This window comes from Harpia harpyja, chromosome 11 (assembly GCF_026419915.1).
Source record: "Harpia harpyja isolate bHarHar1 chromosome 11, bHarHar1 primary haplotype, whole genome shotgun sequence".
Lineage (NCBI taxonomy): Eukaryota > Metazoa > Chordata > Aves > Accipitriformes > Accipitridae > Harpia > Harpia harpyja.
Genome location: NC_068950.1, coordinates 4,734,029 through 4,757,259, shown reverse-complemented (window position 1 = coordinate 4,757,259; position 23,231 = coordinate 4,734,029). Strand labels below are relative to the sequence as shown.

General features: G+C 57.5%; 2 protein-coding genes across 6 annotated transcripts in view; one reads left to right on the top strand and one right to left on the bottom strand.

Annotated features, from left to right (window-relative positions):
* Nucleotides 1-22,717, bottom strand: part of LINGO3 (leucine rich repeat and Ig domain containing 3) — a 29,196-nt gene extending 6,479 nt beyond the window's left edge. Inside the window, exons 1-2 of one of the 5 annotated variants that reach the window (XM_052801869.1) lie at nt 21,896-22,717; nt 9,617-9,720 (exon numbers count right to left, since the gene is read on the bottom strand). The gene's annotated coding sequence lies outside the window, so the exon portion shown is untranslated. Of the gene's footprint in view, nt 1-9,616; nt 9,721-9,933; nt 9,984-15,223; nt 15,383-21,000; nt 21,128-21,895 lie in introns of those variants that run through there. The other 4 variants (XM_052801868.1, XM_052801872.1, XM_052801871.1 and 1 more) reach the window with 4 other exon arrangements.
* LOC128148258 (translation initiation factor IF-2-like) lies at nt 21,002-21,364 on the top strand. The gene is made up of 2 exons (XM_052801874.1): nt 21,002-21,033; nt 21,077-21,364. The coding sequence occupies exons 1-2, from the start codon at nt 21,028-21,030 to the stop codon at nt 21,320-21,322; spliced, it is 252 nt and encodes an 83-aa protein (XP_052657834.1). The 5' UTR covers nt 21,002-21,027; the 3' UTR covers nt 21,323-21,364.
* Nucleotides 22,718-23,231: the final 514 nt, after the last annotated feature.

Below are 23,231 nucleotides of genomic sequence, written 5' to 3'. Positions count from 1 at the left end.
ATGGAGGGAGAAAGGGGGAGCTTCTGCTCATCACTGGCAGAGGTGGTGGGAGCTGTCGGGGTAGGCTCGCAGCAGGGAGAGAACGAGCCACCACCACCACTCGCATCCCCCATCCCTGCCCCTTTGCTAAGGGGCACCGTGAAGGAGAGAGGACCCAGGGATGGTGGGACAGGACATGTGGATGCTGAGCCATCCCCTGCCTCCTATCAAGCTGCCGCCCTTCGCAGAAACCTGCCAGCCCCTCTCCTCCCCAAACCCCCTCTCTTCCAGCATTGCAGCCCCACGATGCTCCTCACCCCGTCCCGGCTGGCTCCGTCCCTCACGCAGCGGTCGCACCCCAGCCCCAGGGAGCATCGGTGGGACAGACCAGAAGGAGCCTGAAAGTTTTGCTGCTCTCCCATTCCCCTTCCCCATCCTTCTTTATACTTTGAGCACTTGGCTCACAGCAGCCCAGCCCCGGGGTCGGCATCACCGGGATGAGCCATGGGGACCCCAGACCCCTCCGGAGAGGTGACACTGATGGAGCAGGGATAGCAGGAGCTGGCCCATCCCAGCGCTTCTGCCCAGCGTCTCCTGCACCGCATGGCCACCGTGCTGACAAAGGACACCAAAGGCCGGTGTCACCCTCCCTCCTGTCCCCCAGGGGCTGGCGGCATGTGGGAATGGCCTCGGGGGGCCAGGGGGGGCTCCTGACCCTCTCTATGCCCACGTCGCAGGGAAGGATGCAATCTCCACGGATAATTTCCCGCCCTGATCCTATTACCCAAGCTGAGCAATTCTCTGGCAATAAACCCATTGCTCGGTGCAATTTAAGAGCCGCAGGAGATTATCTTTCACAGACCTTTTTTTTTTTTTTTTTGGTGCGTGTCTTAATTTTGCCACATTTCCCTTTTTCTCCCAACGAATCAAACAGGGAGGGAAGCGTTATCATCTTTCACACAGCCGCAGGGAGGGGATTAACAGCTGGCCGGGATGCAGCATTGGCTTTTTTTTTGCCGAGGGCAGCGGGGTGAGACCAGAGATCCCACTGCTGACCCCACCAAGCATCCCTGCCCCTTCCTCCCCCCTCGCCACCCACGCAGCCCCTCTCTCCAACATTGCTCAGGCATCACCATTGCACCGAAACCCCCGTGTCCAGCGCCTGGGGGTCCCCAAATGCCACCTGGGCACCGGAGCGGGGATACAGCTGGAGCTGCTTGGCAGCCTCTGCTTTCAAGGAGGCTGCTCACAGCCGTGTCAAGAGCCATTTTGCGATCGGCTCTGCCTGGCTGGTGGCCTCGGGAACCTGAGCTGGCTCTGGGGTGAGGCGGGGACAGCTTTGCTTGGTCACCCCCCGGTTCAGAACGCTCCACTCCTGCTCTGCCACGGAGCTGCATGGAAAGGATGCACCCAGGCACGACCTGCAATCCCACAGGAAAAAAACCCTCCCAATTCATTTTGACACTTATTTTATTTAGTGTCTCTATGCTAAATAAATGTGCCCAGGCACTGCTGCCAGGATAATGGTCTCCCACCCTTGGCTGTAACCTGTGCCCACCATTACCTCCCTGCCAGGGGCTGGGGGGATCTGGCCCCTTCCTCTCCCCTGCCCACGGCCGCTGTGCCGAGGCAGCCCGCGAGCATGCCAGCTCTCCGCTGTGTTCATTATGAATGAGCCCGGGGTAACCGTACTCCACTTTTGGTTACTACTTCAGCCACCTGATCCTCTAAGCAAAGGTACGATCCCGCTGGCGTTGTTTTACCCGGCAGCCGGGGAGCGGGAGCTGCAGCCCCCGGCTCTCCTTCCCCCTCCGCAGCCAGCGCTGAGCATCGGCTGCCCCGCAGCCCCCACCCATGGGTGCCCCAGTGGAACTGGGCACAGCCCTGACACCCTCAGCAAACCCCATGGCGGGGAATTAACGGGTGCCGGCCGAGCCCCCTCCCAGCAAACCCAGGCAGATACGAGCTCCGGAGCAAGGAGCCGAGGTGGGCTCTGCCCCTGCGGGTCTCTGCCGGCTCCAGGACATCCCACAGAAGCCACCCCAGCTGCAGAGATCCTGGGTCCCCCGCAGTGACAACTGCGGCCCCACGGTCCCCATCCAGCCTGGGCAGAGCCGAGCACGGAGCCGAGCAGCGCCGTTTATTAATAGCTCATTACTCTGATAGCGCAGCATTCTCTGGGGCTCGCCTGGTCCCTGGGGAGCGAGGCCAATTAAGACTCTACTTGAAGGCCTAGATAGAGGCTCTTCTTCGCGATTAATTTATTTTTAAAAATAACACGCCTGCTGCATGCAGGGTTGGGGAACGGAGCCAGGAAAGCCCGAGGCTGAGGGGCTGCAGCACGGCTGGGGGAAGCAGAGCAGAGCAGACCACCTTTGGCCACCTCTGAGCCCCCAGGAGCAGCCCCTTCCTTCCCTCCCTCCCCACCAGGACGTGCGGCCACCGAGCCCGTTTTGTGCCAGCCACCGGCAGCACGGTGCTTCCCGGCTGGCAGAGGTCGGAGCACGGAGGAACCGGTGCTCTCCAACCGCCCGGCTCTCAGATGCTCAGCCGCTGACCGACCCGTCTTGCAGGTGGGTTTTCGCTGCCTCGCACCACCACTTCTTGGAGAACAGGAGGTGGCAAGGTCTCTTCCACCCCTTTTGAATGGCTCCTGCTTTGGTGCCACACTCTTGGCACGGTCAGCTCCTCTGAGAGCAATTGCTCCTCTGCTGCCATTTCTCCCCTTTTCTGAATAAAGACCAGAAAATAAGCCAAGGTTGTTATTTCTAGGTTCCCCTGGTTTGACATCGTGCAAGTTCAAATACTTCGGTCAAAGCAATGGCTTGTTTTATTCATCCACTGACTTGCAGGATGCAAAATGGTCCTGCTGAGAGCTTCTCCTTCAAGAACCTCACTGCTGCTGCTCGAGTCCAAGCCCGTGTTATCCCTCCTTCGTGGGTTCTGCCTGGGGAGGCCAGGAGTGCCCAGGGGAGGTTACGTGCTTGGGATACGGGATGCTGCTCCACTTTTCCAGGGGATGCAGGGGACCCCAGGGGAGGGTGGAGACCCCCAGGCAGGGGGGAGCAAACGGGACAGAAAGTGATGCTGGGACCCCCATGCATTTTGGAAAGGCTCATCCTTAAAACACTGACAATATAAGGATAATATCAGCGCCCTGACGCACAGGTGACAGGCAGGTGCCAGTGCCAGCACGTCCCAAACTTGGCACGAGACAGGAGAGGGCTCCTACAAACACCAACGGCAGCCAAACACTGCTGGAAACACCCTGAGTGATGCCTGTTCGCTGCTGCCCGCCCGAGAGCCGGCAGCCAGCCCTGCTCTGGCAGCGAAGCGTCCCAGCTGCCTGCCCACGGCCGCCCTCGCTCCCTGGCTGCTCTCCCCAGCCTGTGCCAGGCTCCGTGCCAGCGGCTCTGCGGAGAAGGCAGCGCCAACCACGGCTCCGCCGCGCAGACGGCGGCACCGCCGCGCTCGCCGGGGGCCGTGCCAGCGTCCTCGCGGACATCGTTGCCCCGCTCAGCCCCCGCGCTGGAGCTTGGGCTGGATTTGGGAGGTAGATGGAGTGGCCGAGCATCCCCTGCCGAAGCAGGGCGGTATTTCTCCTGGCTCATTTACAGCTTGCCAGGATTGCTCAGGGGAGAGTGCTGGACCCTCCGTCAGCACGAGCTCCGTGTGCTCCCCGGTCCTGGGGTATCAAGTAGACGAGATCTCGATTACCAGGAATGGGAATATGGCTGCATCAGGCAGGCTCGATGGCTCGTCTGGGACTCGAACCATCCAGAGCTGCTGGCACGGGCTTGGAGCGGAGGACGGGTGCCCTGAGCACAGATGCCAACAACTTCCACAGGCGGGTGCCAGGCTGAACCCTGGCCCCAAGCTCTACCCCTGGGCTGGGAGCCTTGGCCCAGGTCTCAGGGGAAGCCCGGAGCCAGAGCCGCTGCGGGACAGAGCTCTTCAAGACCAGAAAATGAGCCCAGCTCCCCGGTCCTGTGCCAAAGCCCATCCAGACGTCTGCTCCTTCCTCCCTGATGGAAAACCCCGAGCCCTCAATTACACCGTGCAACAGCTAGCAAAACCAAAGCCTCCCCCACATGGTTTTTGGGCTGCCAAGGGAGAAAACCAAGGTCCCCGGGGAAGTCTGCTTCATGCTCAGCTCTCGCTGGTGACGCCACCGACATTGACCTGTGGCACCCACGGGCTGATGCTGGCTCCTGGGGGGACTTTTAGGCATTTTTCAGAGCTGACAGAGCAAACTTCCACACCCGAATGTGAAGTCAGGGATTTGAAGTGTTTTTCCAGCCACCACCGCAGGTGGCTTTGCTCGCAGCAGAGATAGTTACTGGGGACATTTTCTGGGGGCATTGAAATGAGGTGACCTGTGCTGCTCAGTGTCTCTGGGGTTTCTTGTGCCACCACCCAAAAATAAACCTGTGGCTCCTGCAGCTTTATTTTATCCATTGTCTTGAGTCTGCAAAACCAGCGGGTTTGTGGCCACGCTGAGCTTGGAAAAGCCCCAGAAAAGACTGGGGGGCACTGGGAGGACGGAGGTGACGGGGAAGAGCTGAAGGAGCATCCCTAGGACCTTCCCTGGCTCCAGGGGTGACACCAGCAGGTTTCTCCCTCTGCTTAGGGCAGCAGAAACAACCCAGCTTATGCTGGGGAGTGGGGGAGATTAAATCAGAGCTGAGGCATAAACTAAGAGGCAGAAAACTTGGAGGGTCAGAGGAGGCCAGTGATGTCCCTGTGCCTCGCTCTGACGAGGCTCTAGTGATCAGGCAATTAGCAAACCAAGCATGAGAATAATCCAGCTGAAACAGGGAGAGGAGGAGAGAGCTGGGGGTAAGAAGGAAGAAAATCAATCACCAGACCTAATGGAGAATTATCTAGCAGGGAGTTATTCCTAATCCCATCAGAGTCTGACTGGGAAACAAATTCTCCCAGCTCTGCCGCTCTCTCGGTGCACCCAGAGCATGTTTTTCTGGGTCAGCTCATTTCCCAGCAAAACCAGGCTGGGCAGGCAGGAGGGCAGAGCTGGGGGAGCAGAGGGGAGAACCGAGCGGCTGGGTGGGTGGCGGGGCAGCCCCGGCAGCAGGAGGGCACCCGGCAGGCTCCGTACGGTGGGTCCCCTGCCACCGCGGTGGCTCGTGCCTGCAGGACCTGACGCATGTCCCGAGGCCGGGGCTCCCCGGGGTACCAGGCGGGCAAGTGACTGCGCCCAACAGCCACGGCAGAGCCCAGCAGCAGGGCTGGGACCCGAGGTGGCCGTGCTCCTGATAGTCACGCTTGTGTCCCTCTCGAGGCTGCTCAAACAGAAACAGGTTTTCCTGACGACTCGCAGAAATGGGGAGAGAAAGCGTGAAAGGAGAGATGTCTGTGCGAGGAGACGGGCTCCTGCTGGGTCACTGCAGAAAATGTCCTGAAGCATAACTTAAAGGTACTGCTTGAAAAATGTGAAAACCTTATATAGAAGGGAGTTATTTTGGTGACTGGCAGCTACTGCATCTCACGCATCTCCCCCTGCTCAACAGCCCCAGGTCTCGGGGCCAGCCGAGACGATGCTGGAGCAGCAAGACCGAGTGAGCTTTCAGCGGAGGCAGGATTTACCTTTTCTACCCAGAAAAAGCCACAACTGACGTCTTCATGGAGCCATCTTCCCACCCTGCGATCCCATCCTGAGTCCTAGCTGAGTCCTCAACAGCCGCGACCACAGGACTCTCCACTTTCCTCCCACGTGGAAACTCCCAGCCCTCGCAAATGCTGCAAAAACCCAGAAACGAGGATTCCCTAATGAGTTAAGACGCCAAGGAGACAACTCAAAAGAAGCCACCGCTTATTTTTAGAGACAACCTTATGATTCTTGAGCACGTGGCCCAGGCAATACTGCACAGGCAGCCACAGATTGGCCGCAATCTGCTTTTCTTCTTGATAGATATCATGTCTGAATCTCTGTCTCCACAAGATGCTCCCAGGAGAGAAGACATTTAGATACGACCACAATGTACAACATTTCTAAAAGGTCACTGCGTGTACTAGGGAACGAGGTGCAGAAGCCACTCATCAGCAACAGGGGCTTTGGGGAGGTATTTAATATTCCATGAGCATCTTTATTTCTCTACCAAGGTGAATAACTCCTCTAAAATGAGGGAAGGGAGAGCAGGACAAGTGGGTGCTATACCCTTATTTTGACCCAAGCAGTTGCACCACACCACCAGCCAGATCTGAATCTTGAACTGCTACTGGGAAATGCTGGCTGAGAGCAAACCTGGCCCAGATTTCAGCAACTTCAGTACCTGCCAGACCACATGGGAACTAAGGCTGAGCTTGACTCCCCGTCTTCAACTGTGCCCAAAACTGCCAGTGAGCTGTTCCAGTAGCACCCAGCAGAAACACTTGAGTTGAACTTGGCTTTAGGCAGTGGTCCCCGGACGGGCACCAGGGGTTATTTTTTTGAGGATTCCCAGCAAATTTCTGCTGCGCAGTGAGAACTTTTAATTTGCAGAAGCCTGTTAACGTCATGGGCAGGATGATAAGGGTCTGGAAGACAAATTCAGGCTGACAGCCCACATCCCCGGGATTTTCCCCCAATGTTTTGCCATCACTGTCTGTCACCAGAACCAGCTGCTGGCCACAACCCCTGTGGAGTCCTTGTCCCTGAGCACCCACCCAGCTGGGAGAGGACCAAGCAATGAGCTCAGAGGCAGCCTGGGTCTAGGAGACTCCCCCTGTAAAACCACCTTCCTCTCTCACCAAAGGGCAGGATACAGCCCAGGGGCTCTGGGCTTTGCAAAGCTCCCCATCTGAACCAACCCAGGGCCCAAGGTTTGCCCGTACTCAATTTTCTGCCCAGCTTAGCACCAGGAGCAGGGATGGGGAACCTGAGCCCCTGGGAAACATCCTCCTGGCATCCGTCAGTTTTAAAGCCCACGCCACAATGGTGCCGAGAGTTACAAAACACAAGCCCATAACAGCCCCGGCCAGCACAGACGTGACAGTCAGGCATGCACATATCATGGCTACAAGCAGAGCATCTCGGAAAACAGGGCTACGCTCCTGGCAAGGGCTCCTGCCCCCATGGATACACAAATAAAGATCATTAAATGAGAGAGGGGAATTTGCTCCTTCTCCTGCAGCTGCTTCCCCCTCCTGCCTCCCGGGGCGTGCGGCCGCTTTACGAGCTCATCACTTACCTTCTGCACCAGGGCTGCCGAAACACAGCACCCCAGGAGCAAAACCTCGGCGGCGAAGAGCACCAAAGCCAGCGTGCCGCCCTTGGCTGGAGCCACATGGAAGGGGACGGAGGGAGCTCGCTGGAGCCCGGCCAAGCAGGACGTCCCCAGGCAGAGCACAGGCTGTGCTGGGGCCACCCCACGCTGTCCCCCCACGCTGGGAGCACCCATGTCCTGCAGATGCATCACCCAAAGGGGCTCCCAAGCAGCAGGGAGGATGCGCCACCTCGTCACATGAAGGGACCCTGCGCCTTTGCTCCTCTAACCCAGGCAGCTCCGTAATAAATGAAGTACAGGAGCAGGATGATTAATAATCATAACAGAAAAGCATACGCTGTAATTAGCCACTTTTCAGAAAGCTGATTGATGACGCTGCTCGGGGGCGTGCGGAGCGCTCGGGCTGGCACGCACGCAGCCGTCGTGTCCCCCCCCCAGCCCCGGTCTGGCCAGCAGTGCCTGGCAGAGCCCTCCCCGCGCTGCCAGCCAAGGACTTCGCAGCAGCCTGAGTGCCAGCTGCTTCCCCGCAGGCTTCGCCCCAGCAAACGACCTCGTTTGTCCACCTGGTCTAGCATGCCAGCCCTCGTTAGATTAGGTCGTTCATTAAGCTCAGCATCTCCGTGGTGCTGGCCTGAGCCCCTCGGGGGGGCTGGCACATAAATCACGCTGTGATCAATGCCTCTAGTTGCCAGCGCTGAACCTTTGATAGCAAAGTCTACTCTTAATCCCTTATGTGGATGGCGGTGGCCCCCACAAGCCTGGTTTGCCAGCAGCACCGCACAAAATGAAGTCAAGGCAGTTCCAGCCACCTCCCTGAGGGTCCCGGATAAAACAGCAGCTGTTTCCAGGCTTGACCCTCAGAAAGGACCCTGTTCCTGAGGGCTCAGCTCCATGGGGTGCCTTCACCCACGGCGGAAGGTGCAGGGGTGCCCGGCATGCCGGCGAGCCCAGCTTCCCTCCAGAGAGGGAGCCTGGAGCCCTGGGGCGGCCCATGGGCACCGCATCTCGGGAGGGTGACACATCATTTGGGAGGCTTTAATTTGACCGGACGGCTGGACTCGTGGGCAGGATGAACAGACTGACAGGCCAGACTGACAGACAGATATCTGCTCCGAGGACAGGGTGGGAGAGGCAGCCATGGGTGGAAAACAAGCCGGTCCCAGCAGGACTGCTTGGCGCTCTGCAGGAAAACAAGCTCGTAGCTCTGCGAGCAAACCTCTGCGGGTGCAGAGGGGTGAGAGGTGCAGATACGGAGCCCCCAGTCTGCTGGAAACCCTGCTTGGAGCGGGAATCCCAGGCAAGGAGAGTGCAGAGCAACAGCCTTCCCTCTACCTTTCAGCTCTGCTCAGCATCAATCCTGGGCTGAATGCATTTTTTAAGACCTGTCGACAGCTGCTGCATTGGAAATTTTATTGCCATCCCAATTATGATCATGGGAGCAGCGAGCAAAGAAAGCAAAATGCCATTACAGGGTGAAATAACGCTTGACATCACAATCTATACCTCGTCATGCCAGGCAGGCATGAGACCAAACCCCCCGCTGTAATAAGCCCCTGAGAGGAGAGGGGGCCAGGGGACTCGTCCCAGCCCTGCCTGAGCCCTACGGAGAGCAGATCCCCCCAGCCTCACTGCTCAGATTTCGGAGGGGGCCAGCCAGGCCTCGGGGGGGTCCAGCTGCACCACCCCCACATCTCCTCCAGGCTAGAGATTGCAGCGAGCGGTGACATTTGGAGCGAGACACGCTGGCGTCGGTCCCCAGATCTACAGCTTCGGGGCATCAGCTGTGGCTGTGGGACCAGGAGAGCATCTCCTTTCCCATACGCAGCCCCAGAGGGGTTCCCAAAAGTCAGAAGTCTCCATGGCAGGAGGGGAAAGGCACAGCAGAGCTGTATCGCTTAACTCCCTGGCTGGCATCTCGACAGCAGAGCAAGGGAAAAGCCTCCAGAGCCCTTCTCCCAGGATGGAGCTGGTGGACTCCCAAATCCAATGAAACCTGTCCAAAACCCGAACCACCGCTCTTCAAACCGATGCTGCACATACATCCCAGTGCGGCCAAGGCTGGGGTCCCCGCTGCTGTCTGCCAGCAACCTTGGAGCGAGTACTAGAGCTTAATGCCCCTGAGCTTTGCATCACGTCCCCACTTGAGTTATTTCTTGCTCATTTTGGGGTTGTGGCAACATGCAGGAGATTTCTTAGCTGTTACACGGGATAAACCTCTGGCTTGAGAGTACTGAGTGCTCCACGCTGCAAAAGGAGGGTGGGGATGAGGAAGGAGCTAATGCCACCAAGCAGGGATGGCCATGAGCTAAAAATGAGCTGGATTTCAAGCATCCCAGTGCACAAACCCCATGGGGTGCAAGGGCAGTGATGATGCTGACCCCCCCCCATCCCGCTCAAGCCTGGGGAGCGCTCACCGTTCTGCAGGTCCGGGGCTGCACCGACATCTGGGTCTGCTGTGGCATCCGAGACCAGGGATGTTTAAATGGCAAAGTGTCCGGCACAGCCAGCCTCGGCTCCTCTGGGCAAAACAGCACAAGGAGATGACTGTCAATCACCTTTCCACAGTGTCTAGCACAGAAATCCCAAATAAATGCCCCTAAATCCCAAGGACATGGCATGCAGGCACCTCCCAGAGAGGGGAAGCATCCTTAGTGTTGCTCCAGCCTGATGTGTGACCTGACCGCTGCAGCTCACCTAGTTTATATATATAAAATTATATAGCACTTTGTACCTTGAAGAATCCTCTTACAAACAGGAGAGCGTCCAAGCCCAGCACCACCATGGCCAGCTCTGGGGTGGAGCAAGGGAGGACTCGGCAATGTTCCCCAGCAATCACGTGCAGGGATTTCAGGAGTAGACGGCACCCACGCAGCGGGTGCCCATGGCCAGCTCTCCAGGAGTCCTCTCATTTGGGGAGATTTCACCCAAACTTGGAGGCAGAAGTGCCACTGGCCAGACCCCCTTTTGGGTGTCCTTCTCTCGGGCACTTTGCGGGGTTGAGACATGCTCCCAGCCCTGATGGCTGCTGCAGGCGATGCAGGACACTGACCTGCAAGCAAATGATTTGCTAGAGTTTTGCTAAAGTGTTTTGAGCTCTCCAGATCAAGTTTAATTTTCCTGTAACAGAGGGAATTTAAATAGCTCCTTTTTTGGGGGAAATCCAGCTCCTCCTGGTTAACAGACCACAAATGGTCCCAGACTCAGGTCCTGTTCAGCTACACCCGTGCAGAGACACTGCTATTACAGCTCAGTGGTGGCTCTGACCTCTGCTTGAGACCCCCCTCGGGCCCCGACTCATCTCTGCCCCTTGCTCCTGCCCGGCCGAGCTGTCCCAGGGCTGCCCAAGGACGGGAGAAGCAGCCGGGGAGGTTAATTCCTGCTGAGAGAGGCTCGGGGAGCCTTAGCCAAAGGAGCTTTCCATTGCGGGGATTTGCTGGAGAACAGCAGAGAAATGAGGAGCCGACTCTGCAGCGGCAGCCGGAGCTGGTGGCACGTGGCTTGAACCCCCTTAGCGCTCGGGGGGGACATCCCCGGTGACAACGGGGAGCCAAGAGCCGACCCCAGGAGGGTGGGTGCCCCTGCCCAGGTAGGGCCATCCCCTGCAGCCTCCCTGCGTGCTCCTGCGAGCCCCAGCACCATCCAGGTGCTGCTCATGGGAGGGCAAAACCTCACTTTTGGGGTCCCTGGAGAACTGACAGCGTGCAGCACTCGGGAAAAGCTAAAATTCCTCCAGGAAAGCATCGCTACCCCAAAGCAAAAGACAGAGGGATTCCCCTAAAACCCGCCGGCTGAGGCTCAGCCGTGTGGGGGCTCTGCTTCCCCGGCCACCCCCGAGCTGGGGTCACACATGGCCCCTTGGGGAGGGGTGCAAGGCAGCAACCGGTGACTGACAATCCCGGCTCATTCCCTGCTCCAGAAGACCTTCCCCTTATCCGCACTGCCTGGGAGACCCAAGTTTCTCCCTGGGAGGGCAAGCACTCACATTTCCAGCTGCTGAAAGGTCACATATCACCAGCAATACACTCAGCCCTTCACCTCATCCTCCCCCACGCTCCCGTTTTGCCATCACTGGTGGGAATGCACACGCACAGCATTTAACTCGGGCCCTGGCAGGGATGCATGCCAACAGAGAGCAGCTAGCAAAGAAGGAGCAGTGCTAAAAATCCCCCCCATTAGCAACCGCAGCAAGGAAATCTGCCATGGACGTGCCAGGGTTTGCTGGTGGAGCCAGGGGATGCATCAGCCTCTCTGGGCTGGCCCGAGGCTGTGGCAGGACTGGGACAACAGGGACAGGGAGCGCTCCGGGGCTGGCAGCAGGATGGGAAAAGCCCAGCACAGATCCCAAGAGTGATCGCATCCCCTCAGCTGGGGAACGTCCCCACGCAGGACCCTGCAGCACGGGTGGCTGATGCATGCACACGTGTAGAAGTGATTCAGACCCTACACTTCAAATAAAGGTGACGGCAACCCAAACCAGCCCTGCTATGGGGAAAGGACCCAGACACACCTCAGCCTGCCCTCAGCGCTTGCAAGGGGAAGTTTGCGGCACCAACAGCAACTACGTGGTGCAATTCAGCAAGGATTTTGTCTAGTGAGTCAATCCAGCGTACGTGCTTCGAGGGATCACAGCCTCCACAGTGGTGATGCACAATTCTCTGTTTCAGCTACATGGTGCTGGCACCTGCAGAGCAGGTGGGGCTCCTCTAATGCCCAAGTGATGTGATAATTGGGAGGAAAGCAGATGTTTTGCACTGCAGCAACACATGTGGGACCTTGCATGCTCCAGCACCTCCATGTGTTTCAGCAGGGGTGGAGGAGGCACCGCGGGCGATGCTCGGTGGCATCACCATCCAAGAGTTAAGTACAACTATGACAGAGCAGCTCGGCTTGCTGCTCCTGAAGGCCAGGCTCCAGCTACTGAGGATGGAAAAAGCAAAATTTAATACAAATTCCAGCAAGCTGGACGTGCCCATGTATTTATTGCAAACCTGCTGAAACCAAATTTCAGTAAACCAAAATCTGCTCAACTCCCTGCACTTACCGGCCCCTCTCCTGCTCTCCCTGCAGGCAGCGAAGCACGGAGCAGCTTTGCCTCTGGACCTGCCTGCGCGGTGTGAACGTGGCATTTAAACTTGCTTTAGAGACCGCCTGGGCTTGGCTTATCAAAGCCCCGCACGTGTTACGTGAGCCCATCATTCCCAGTCCCCTGAATGATTAGGGTCTCAGCTGATGGTCTTGGCATTTGTTTTTGGCAGCTCCTGCATCACTTAGCAACCTCCGTTTCAGGTTACTTCAGGTTTTTTGTCTGCAAATACATTTTAATCCCTGTGAAACGGGACCCACCAGCACATGGGTGAAGTGGCCTAAAACCTCCTCCGGTCCCACACGCTGCCGCCGGCACAACTCCCCAGCTCTCCATGTGTTCGTACCACCAGAGCACATGCCACCGTCTAGCCCCTGTGCCTTGTATTTTAACTCTTTTCTAGGCCAAGTTGGTGGAGGAGCTGGGGGATGAATCTCCTCTTCCCAGGTACCGCACAGGACCTGCCTCTCCATCGAGGAGGCTAAGGTGCAAGTTCTGCACACGGGAGTCTCTTGAAGAAATTCGGCAGCAAAGCCAAAAGCCAAATGGGACCCGGGGGTCCTGTGGAATCAGCAGAGACACTTCTACCTCCAGAGAACCAGACCAGGATGCCCAAGTCAAGCTCTTCTAGGGCAGGAGCATACCAACTCTTCCAGCCGGAGCCTGCAGACGTGCACAGCAGCAAATCTGCAGCTCATCCCAGCCCACGAGGGACCCACAGCCCCCCAGATCACAAAAGACCTGGACCCCAGGAGCCCTTCAACATCCCCACGCTGCTGCTCATGGTCGCAGGACACCCGACAGTGCCCAGGGTCTGGCCAGCCAGCATCATGCTGTCCCAGCATCCAGGACAGCGGAACACAGAGCAGTAAGCCAGAGACTTTTCCTCATTAGTGTAAATAACATCAGACTTCCCAGCCGGCCGGGCTTCTGTTTGACCTTTAGTTATTGAAATATGAACAATAAATAAAAATGACGCATTATCGTGGAGGGGGTGTCACGGGCCGTTCACTTGAAATCCTCAGTGAAATCCTCTCCCTTAGCAACATGCCCCCAAAGAGCATCTTTCTGCAAAAGTAAATGGGAAAATTTGGAAAACCATTGGGGAAGGAGGAAAAAAATCAGCTCCACCCATCCACAGCAGCAGCCCAGCGGGGACACAGTGTCTCCCGGCTTCTGGGGGGGGCACAGCCAGAAATGACCCCAAGGAGAGAAACAGAGAGATGGGGCAGAGCTGTTAAAAAATGAAACAGAGTTAAAAAGACCTGTTTCTTAAGAGTCTTGGGAAAGTGGGAAGTCACCAAGGTGGAGACCGCTAAGCCAAACCCCAGCAGCACAGTATCGAGCCAGCATCGATAGGTCCCCAGCCCAGCATCGAGCAATCCCTGCACTGAGGATGGCTCTGCCCGTGTCCCGGCATGAACCGTAACTCACGGGCCAGCAACAGCCGCAACCCAGCGAGACCCTCAGGGCAAATTAATGGGAAAAAAAACCCCAAGCGGGCAGCCGTGACAGAAGTGTGTCCGGTGATGGACGAGACCGATCCATCAGATCACAGCCCCATTTTCCACTACAACAGCAAACAACTTGGGCCTGAATTTCCAGAGGTTGGTGCAGGGCTGAGCAAGGCAGGGGAAAGGCAGGGGTGCTGAACCCCAGCAGGATAGTCCCTAAGCTGGAAATTGCTTTGCCACATGGCTGGTGTTTGATGCAAAAAAGTGACCCTGAAGGCAAGAAGAGAAACCGCTCCCTGAACTGATGATGGAAAGGGTACAGCCTCCAAAATAACTCCTGGAGTGACACACCGCTGGGGCATCGGGCACGGCGAGGAGGGATGTCCGGCATCGCCAGCTGCGCTTCCCTGGGAGCGGACCAAAGGCTCCAGCTCCACGTCAGCCCTGGGCACTAGGACTAACGAAGGCAGGATTATTTCTTCCCCCCTCCATTTGTCGCACTTGGTTAATATTCCTGCTTATGGAAAAAGGTCACAATTTAGATCTCATTTATGTCACTTCATCTTCAGTTTGCAATTGCAGGGTCCTGCTCATTTTCCATCCCCAATTACCGTTCAATTACGGGGGCCCTGCTCCACCCCACCTTGTTGCTGTGATGGAAAGAAGAAGAGACAGAGGTCCTGGCTGTGTGACCTCACCTGTGTCTCCAGCGAGGAGATGCCCCATAGAAAGCTGACCTGAGAGCAGCCTTTTTCCTCTGGCAGCACGAAGGGAACCAGATGGACTTTCCTTCAAATGAGATTTAAATGGAAAAATACAAAATAGCTCATTCTGGCAATACTGAAGCGTTGGTGCCCAGCTGTCCCAAGTACGGGGAAGGTCAGACCGGGTGACCCTCTGGAAAAACAGGCCAGAAGCACCAACTACCCTTACAGTTTTCTCCTTTGGCTGCACCGCCAGGACCAGGTCCGAAACAGCAGCCAGGCACGGCTCTGGGCACAGAGCTCAACACCTCCTGCTTCCCCCGAGGGGAAGCAAAACCACTCGCCTCATTTGAGATGCTATAGTATCCATAAACCAGAGTCACCGTGGAGACTCAGCTGATGGAGTTTGGATGGGATGCTCGGCCAGAGCCACTTTAATTACCCTGCTCCATACTGCAGGATGGTGCTCTGCAAACCTCTGCTGCTTAACTGACCCACGAGGTGCATCATGAGGACCATGCTCACGAGGCCTTTTGAAGATGAAAAGCGCCTTCCTGAGCCCGCCTGGGTCCTACTCAGTCCAGCCATGGTCCATCCTACAGACAGCATGCTGCCGTTCCCCTGACTTCGGTTATTTTCCAGCCTACCTGGCCGCCCAACGGCTCCACGTTACAGCCAAAGCCCCTCGTATCGCAGGGCCAGCTGAACTGGCCCCACAGCATGCAGCCCATCAATCCCACTCTAAATTATTTCAGCCTGCAAACGCACCCTCTCACCCACCTGGACCAAAACAGTGTCCGAATCAAGCAGGAAAAGCAAGCGAGGCCTCACAGGGACTTTTCTGGAGATGCCGAGGACAGGAGACGAGCCAGAGGTCAGGCGCATCCCCCCACCCTGCTCCAGGTCCACGTTCTCGCTGCTTCTTCCCTCCTGCGTCTGCTTGCATTTGCTGCGCAAAACAGCCACAATGTCCCCACGCTCCCAGCTCTGAAGGCAGCGGGGGCTTCGCCACCTCCACGGCGATGGGTTCTTCGGCCCCGGGCAGGAGCAGGACTGTCCCCACCGCCCAGGTTTACCCCAGGTCCCAGACGACCTCCTCGAGTCTGCCAGGAGCATCGGGGTCCTGCGACGTGACAGGGGCAGCGCTTGGGCTCAAATGCACCCAGGGCAGCGAAGAGGGAGAGAGGGACAATATTTGTTTCAAATGTTTCTTCTATTTCTTGCTATTAAATATTTTCCCTCCTCCTTTCCAAGAACCTCCTTTATTTCTCCCCGTCTCCCTCTAGCAACAGTATCTGAGAGAAACAATGAATTTTTAATAGGAGGGGGCGGTGGGAAGAGGGAGACCCTAAGGCAAAAAGATAAAACATTGATCTATTAAATAACCTCCATCATCACAAAAACACATTTTAGGGAGAGGGAACCACGCAGCATCGGGCAGGGACCGATGGGTGCGAACATCGGCTCACGCTCAGGGTCATAGCCCCCCCTTTTCTCCTAACCTGGTGGCAGGATGGATGCTGCCCACGAGCAAGTTGCAGACAGGGTGAATCCTGGCCACACCACATGCGCTCGGCCATGGCTGAGGTGGGTCTGAGCATGCAAGACCCCAAAACAGGCCATTGCACAAGCGAGGGGAACCCTGCCCCACAGCACCGCGGGTCATCCCGCTGCAGCATCTCAAAGCTGAGCCATTCCCATCACCTGGTCCCCGCATCGTCCCCAAATCCTCCCCAGGCTCTGCAGGGACAGGGCTGACCCTCACGGGGCCGAAGATGCCCAGCTCACCTCCCGTGATGCCTGGCCCTGCCTCGCCATCACACGGCTGAACCTAAATATAGTCCCCGGTTCTCTTTTCTTGTAGACACAACCAGTGCTCCGGGTGAAAGTCCTTTCCCATGAACTCACTGCTGCTTAATAAAGCACAAACCCTCGGAGACCTTGATGCTGGGATCTGTCATTTTAATTCTCAGTGACACTTGTTCCTCTCCACTACGGTATGCGGCCGCTGCTATTTTGGCTGGCACATCGGGAGCTGAACAAGAAGCCCCGGTGCTCCAGGTCCGAGCGGTTAAGAGCTGGGATGCAGCTTTAAAAACCAAACCTGTATGATGGATGGGGCTGAAAACTGCTGCGAAGCTCATACTGGCATGAAAAATTCAGGGGAAGGAAGTCAGGAAAGCAAGGAAAGAGCTGGGCTGAGCCAGACAGTGTGAGAAGGAGGAGGGCACGTGCCGAGGCTGCGGCCGGCTTCGCCGCTTGGGACCGAGCCGCTTGGCGAGACAGACGCTGCCTCTGCTCCCCAGCCTGGTACCCGGGATCCCGGCCGCTGAGTGCCCACACGGATGTCAAGGTACCATGGCAGCCTGGGGATCGCAGCCCAGACCCTTCATGGTTAGATTTTTTTTTTTTTTTTTAAAACTCATCCACAGGGAAGCCGTTTCTCACAGTTTGCCCAAATTATCCCCCCAAGTCCCTGCTATTTGATCGCGGTGGAGCGAGTTTGCTCCTGTCCTCAGTTTGCCCATTTTCTGTGAAGAAGAGGGAAGGGCAGCCCCTGCTCTCCGATGACAAGTGCCATTTCCCTGTCCTGCCCAGTCTCAGCCCCCACCTCTGACACCCCATGGGCCTGGGGCACCCCCAGGCCAGCATGGGGGTCCAGCTACAGCCCCAAAGCATCACAACTTAAAGCAAAGGGATCAAAAGAAGGAGAAACCAGCACATGTCATTGCTGACAGCTGCCTAGTGCCCGCTGCCAACGGCCGAGCGATGCCGCAGTCCAGCCCCCCTTGCTCCCGCATCCCCAGAGCCAACCCTCATAGAAGCATTTGCTTCATCTTTCAAGGTAAACCCACATAAACTTCAAAAATAGCCTCCCAGAAAAGTCAACCGATAACGCCCGAAGCCCAATCAATTTCCCTACCACAGCCAGCGAGCCGCAGCGGCTCTCGGCATCTTTTCCAAACGCTCTCGTGGGTTTTATTGCTTTCCTTCATCTCCTCTCAAATCTCTGCTCTGAACATTTCTGCCCTCGCCTGTTCATTTTGGTGTTTTTCCAGGACTCACAAAGCTGCCCTTCGGGCTCCGGCGGCACCTCTGTTGGCAGCACCATCCGCCCCCGCGCTGCAGCCCCTTCCCCAGGGATGGGAGAGGTGCTGCATGATGCCCCCTCCACCCTTCTCGGGCAATTCATTCATCACTTTACAGCTGCAGACACAGACAGGCAGCAGGATTTTGGCTGTCTGAGAGAGCATATGAACCTACAAAACCAGGCCTCCGGACTATATCCATTTACAGACAGGGAAACTGAGGCACAGGATACATGTTTTATAGCCACCTGGTGATTCAGCAGGGCAGGGGACAAGCTCAAGGATGGCCTCGCTTGGCCCCCGGGTCCCTTAGCTCCAAGATGTGGGATTTGGTGCTTGGGGAGATGCTGCTGGTGACAGGCATCCCACCGGGCTGCCCACGCCGCAGCGAGCCGGCGGCGCGGGAATTACCGCTGCCCACGCAAAACGCACCCGTCCACGTGCTTTACATTCCCGATGTTATTTCCAGGGCTACGGCAACAGCTCGCTCCCATCCCGGGGATGTGAACGCAGCAGCTCAGATCTGCTGGAGCAGCCCAGCTCCTCTGCGACCGTCTGCTCCTCCTGCTTTATGGCAGCTTTGGTTTCCCGCGCCGCCGAGTGGAGAGGGGCCACCTGCTCCCTGGCGGGATGCTCGGGGGTGAAACAGTGGCGAGCCGACAACCAGAAGTTGAAAAAAATTGATTCCAACAACATCAATTTAAAGCCTTTAAACGCTGAGCGCAAATACAGCCGGGCGCTCTTGTCCGTCCATACCATCGGGCTTCAAATTCAATGTTTAATTCGGGCCCGTGCTGATGCTCGGAGGGAAAGCGCAGTGATTAGGTTTGGGCCTTGGAGCGAGGGATGCGTTATCTTGTGATGCAGGATTAACACAGCTAATAAAAGGAGACATTCCTGAACTCAAAACTCTAAAAAAAATAGGAAAAAAGCCCCCGGCCCTGCTATCTTCAGTGAGGGATCGGCACAAGCGCATCCCCTGGGAAGGGCTGAACCTGGCAGCAGCGGGAGGTGGTGCAGGATCCGGCCATGCCGGGGAGATGCCCTGGCTCTGCCACTGCAGAGATTCCCTCGCTCAGCCTGGCACAGCCGCTTCCCACCCCAGGCATCGATGCCAAGGGGCAGCTCAGAAGTGTAGCCCAAGAGGGGTGAAACGCAACCCAGCCCCCGTTTCTCTGGTCCTCCAGCTCCCTCCTCCCAACAGGGCAGGATAAAAGCAAAATTTGCTGATTTTTAAGCCCCCAAACCACAACTCTTTCATGAAGCTGCTTTGCCTCCTGTTTCCCCAAGCCGGTGGGAACACGTTTGCTGCCCGCTCTTGGGGTGCTTCTCCAGCTGTTTTGCAGGCTGGGCTTTGCCCTGTTTGAGAGCATCTTTCCCCAAGCTCAGCTCAACTGAGGACCAAAGGCTTTGGGAAAAGCTGCAGACATCCAAGTGCAATTTTTTGCAACCTCTGAAAACCATCAGAAATGTTGGGGGGATCAGCAGCCACCTCTCCCAGCTGCTCCGGCCAAAACACACTTGGCACTGCCAGTCCTCCAGCAGCAAAAGGCAGCAACTCTGCTCCCTCCCCTCCACCTTAACGAGCGCCACGGAAAGGCCGATAATAAATACATTAGCTCAAATTAAACCGGATCAATCACAGGCTGTCAAACTGGCAGCTCCCCAACACATCTTGAATTATTCTCCTGTTTAAAGGACGCGCAGACGCGCACCACATTTCTTGCCATGCCCTGGGGCACGGGGGTGCAGGCAGCAGGGACCTTAACCCAGTCTCCATCCTGCAGCCGAAGGGATGACGAAGCAGCGGCGAAGGGCAGAGCTTTGAGGTGCAAAACCTCAAGGCCCCCTCCTTTACCAAGGGGTTATCGCAGGGTTCACCACCTGCATTTCTGCATTTTTAAGGCCAGCAACAGAATCCGGCCCCGGCTTTAAAGACGCACATGAACGTATTGCACCGAGCTGCTGGGCAACTCTGCTTTTTCAGTTTGGTGGTGTTTTTTTTTTTTTTTTTTTTTAATTTCTTGTGATTTGATTGAGACACAGGTTTGCAGGAACTTTCCCTCTCTAGACGCGGCTTTTCTCGTGGTGCCTCCTCGGCAGCAGGGCTGGACCTGGGTAAACCAGCGCCCGCCGGGGCGGTCTGCTCCGGGCACGACAGCCTCCTGCCCACGGGCAGCACATCCCCAGCCAGGGCGAGAGCGGGCAGCACCACATTGGCAGCCAAGACCAAGCCACAAAACTAAGCAGCAAGTGGGAGCTCTTTGAAAGGCCCAGGCTGGTCCTCACCGGCCCACCGAGCATCCCCAAGCCTGGTCCGTCCCTGGGGTCCAGCCTCTCTGGCTGGTGCAGCCGATGCTCTTCACTCCAAAGGGATGTGCTCGTGCTCCGGGTGCTGCCAGGCTGCAGATTCACGCACCGACCTGCTCTCGATCTATTTTGCAGGCGCTCTGCCTGCTTCTGTTATCCTCTCTCCTCCCGTTTGCTCTTTTCTCCTTCCCAAAACCTCATCTCAGGGCAAGGCTGGGCACGAATTTCAAGAGCAGCTGCTCTTCTGCAATCGCTCCCTTGCACGAACGCCGTGGGAATTAGAGCACCTTTTGTCGGGTTTTAGCTCAATCCGCTTTGCAAGTGGATTAAGAAACTGGCACAAAAGTACTCTGGATCTGGAGTAGGAAGAGGCTGGCTGCTCTTCCAGAACGGCGATAGGAGCCGCGTATGCTGCGATTGCTGCCTGCTCCATTTCCCCGAGAAACCCAACGCCGGTAACATTTGCATTTAAACCAACCCTGGGATTTTTGACAGGAGAATCTGCCTAGCCCTAAAATCAAGGATGCCGAACGAAGGGGGCAGGCAGGGCCCTGGGGTGGCGAGGAGCGAGAACCTGCAGAACTGAGGGGAAAACAGGAGCGATGCGAGATGGGGAAAGACCCTTCCTGACGCCTGGCGATGTTCAGACCCGCTCGGGTCTGCCGGGAAGAGGCTACGGGGAGAGCTGCCAGCAGCAGCCCCAGCCCCGAGGGTGGGGAGACTGCAGGTACCAGACCCTCCGGAGCCCCGGGGTGGAGGATGGAACCGGGTAGGTTCAGACTGGACCTCCCGGTGCAGCTCTCCGCCTGAGGCCACTTAAACCCCCGGTACCCACCCGGCACCGGGGTTGGGGTGGGCAACAGCCCTGCCACCCACCGGTGCCTTCACCGAGCCCCCCAGCCGGGGCTGACCCCCCCCTCCCCAGCCACCAGCCGGAGGCTGCGGCCAGCAGAGGGGCCTTGCAGCCCCGGGCGCTGGGCACCGGCCGGGCAGACCCCCGGGGAACCGGTTTCGGGTTACCGGGGGCAGGTGGAAGAGGGTGACCCCGGGGGGCTCCGCGGCCGCCCCCCAGCCCGGTTCTACCTCCCCCGGCCCGGTCCAGTCCAACACGACCCAGCGACGCTCCCCCCCCCCCGCTCCCCGGGACCCCGCACTCACCGCTCGGCTCCGGTTCCCGGGCTGCCCATGGCGCGGCGGCGGCGGCGGCGGCGCGGGCAGAGCCGCAGCCCCGGGGGCGGCGGCGGCGGCTCCGGCCGGACCCCGGCCCGGCCCCGGGGGCGGCGGCGGCGGTTCTCCCCGCTGCCCGCCGCGCCTGGCCGTACGGCGGCGGCGGAGCGGGCGTAAGAGCCGCCCCCCGCGCCCCCCGCCGGGCCGGGCCGCACCGCCCCGGGAACGCGGGGGAGGGACGGGGCCAGGGAGGATTCGCCGCCCCGGGCTGAGCTGCGGGTGGGGGAAATGGGTGGAAGCCGCGGTGACATAAAGGGAAGGGCACGGGGGTCCCTTCCCCGCTTTGCTGTGCCCGAAGCGGGGGGGGGTCTCCCCCCCTGCCTCCCTCTCCCTAAGCAAGCCTGGGTTCCCCCAGCCCCGGGGCTACCCTGCCTGGGGTCCCGGCCCCCATGCCAGCACCCCATGGGGGGTACCCCCACACCACCCTGCCTGGGGTCCCCCAGCCTGCTTGCACCCCCCTCACCCCATATCACCCCCACTGCCCTGCGACAGGGTCGAGGCACCCACCTCGCTGTGAGTTCCCCTCTCCGCACCGGAGGCTTACCCCATGGAGGGGATTATGGACCGATACATCCGTTCCCCTCCCTATCCAACAGGGAAAGTGGGACAAACGGGGCGCAGACAGTACCGTGACACCAGGAATGAGCACAGCCCCCAACCCAGGCAGGGCTCCCACGTTCGTGCCCCCACAGCGGGCTCCGCCGGCCCTTGCAGCAGCGCCAAGCTCACGGGCAGCCACAGCAGGGCTGGGAAGATGCCAGGCTCCCATGGCAATAACATGGTGCACCCCACTAGCACCCACAGCCCACGTGGAGACAGCGCTCACCATTAGCCATTCCTCCTTGGAGCTCTCTTCTTGCCCCTCTCCACTCCCACTAAAGCCTCCCACAAATGTGGATGATTTGGTTAATTAGGCTTTGAGGATGAGAAAGGCCAAGTCCCTCGTTAGGGTGACTTCCTTCCAGGGCAGAATTGTTGTTCTTTATTCATCGCTGCTTGGTCCAGGCTGGCAAAAGCCTTGCTGGTCACGGGGCTTAGGGGATGCAGGCTGCTGGAGCGGAGTGTCCTGTGCCCTTGATCTGTTGCGTGACAGCCGACGAGCATCCGCTGAGCGATTCAGTTACATTTTCTGCATCTGACAGCGGTTTTCAAGCAGGGGTTGGCAGTTTGTCCTCCATTTTACAGATGGGGAAACTGAGGGAAGAAATCAGGGGTAAGGAGCAGGCCACAGCACTGAATCCCAGGCTGATTTAATGCCATGGGCTCCCCTATTAGATGTTCTTGCCTGAATCGGCTCCATTTGTGCAGGATGTCACCAGGAGAAATGCCAACAGCTCTCCTGGCTTGGGTGCCTTAACGGTTCCACTTGCAACTTCCATCCCTTGCTGCAGCTCAGCGCTTCTGCTGATGGAGATTTCTGGCTGCCTCCTACTGTTCGTTTGCTCCGGGATGTGGATTTATAATTTCATTGCAGGCATAAGCATCTCAGGCTTTCCCATTTGAGTTTCATCCCCAGCCTCATCCCTAGATCTGCAGTTAAAACCAGGAGATTTACATGGGTGTGAAGGAATTTCATTGTTGTTTTAAACAATAACAATTTATCTGCTTAATAAAAGATGAAAAATCCAAGCATGAGAAATGCAACTGGTTTAGTTGGAGATGTATTTTTAAGAGGCTGGCGTGGGGGGGGAGGGCGTGCCAGAGCAATCCACGTTTCATTTCAATTTCCCAGGATGAAAAGGTGAGTCTAGCTAATTTGAACCTAGTCATTAAGCTGCTGTTTCAAAAACACAGAGTCAATTAAACAGCATCCCCCCTGCCCTTGCTCCACAGGCCTGCCTTGTTATTAATCAAGGGACAGGGGGAATTGCTTCATCCATAAGGCTCACACTCCTGTCGCTGGGAGCCAAGTGCTGATCTGATTTTGTCTGATGGAAGATGCTTTCCTGCCCGCTGGCCAGGGTTAGAGTTGATTTGGGGGGGGGCAGAGTGCTGGCAACACAGCAGGAGAGCTGGGCAAGTCCAGGTCGGAGAGGGCCACCTCATCCTTGTCCCCTCACCCAAACCCCAAGTTAGTTATGTCTCACTGTGTTCCCTTCATAGCATTATTTTACTTTTGGGGAAACCAAGGCACAGACAAGTGATTTGCCCAGGATAAAGGA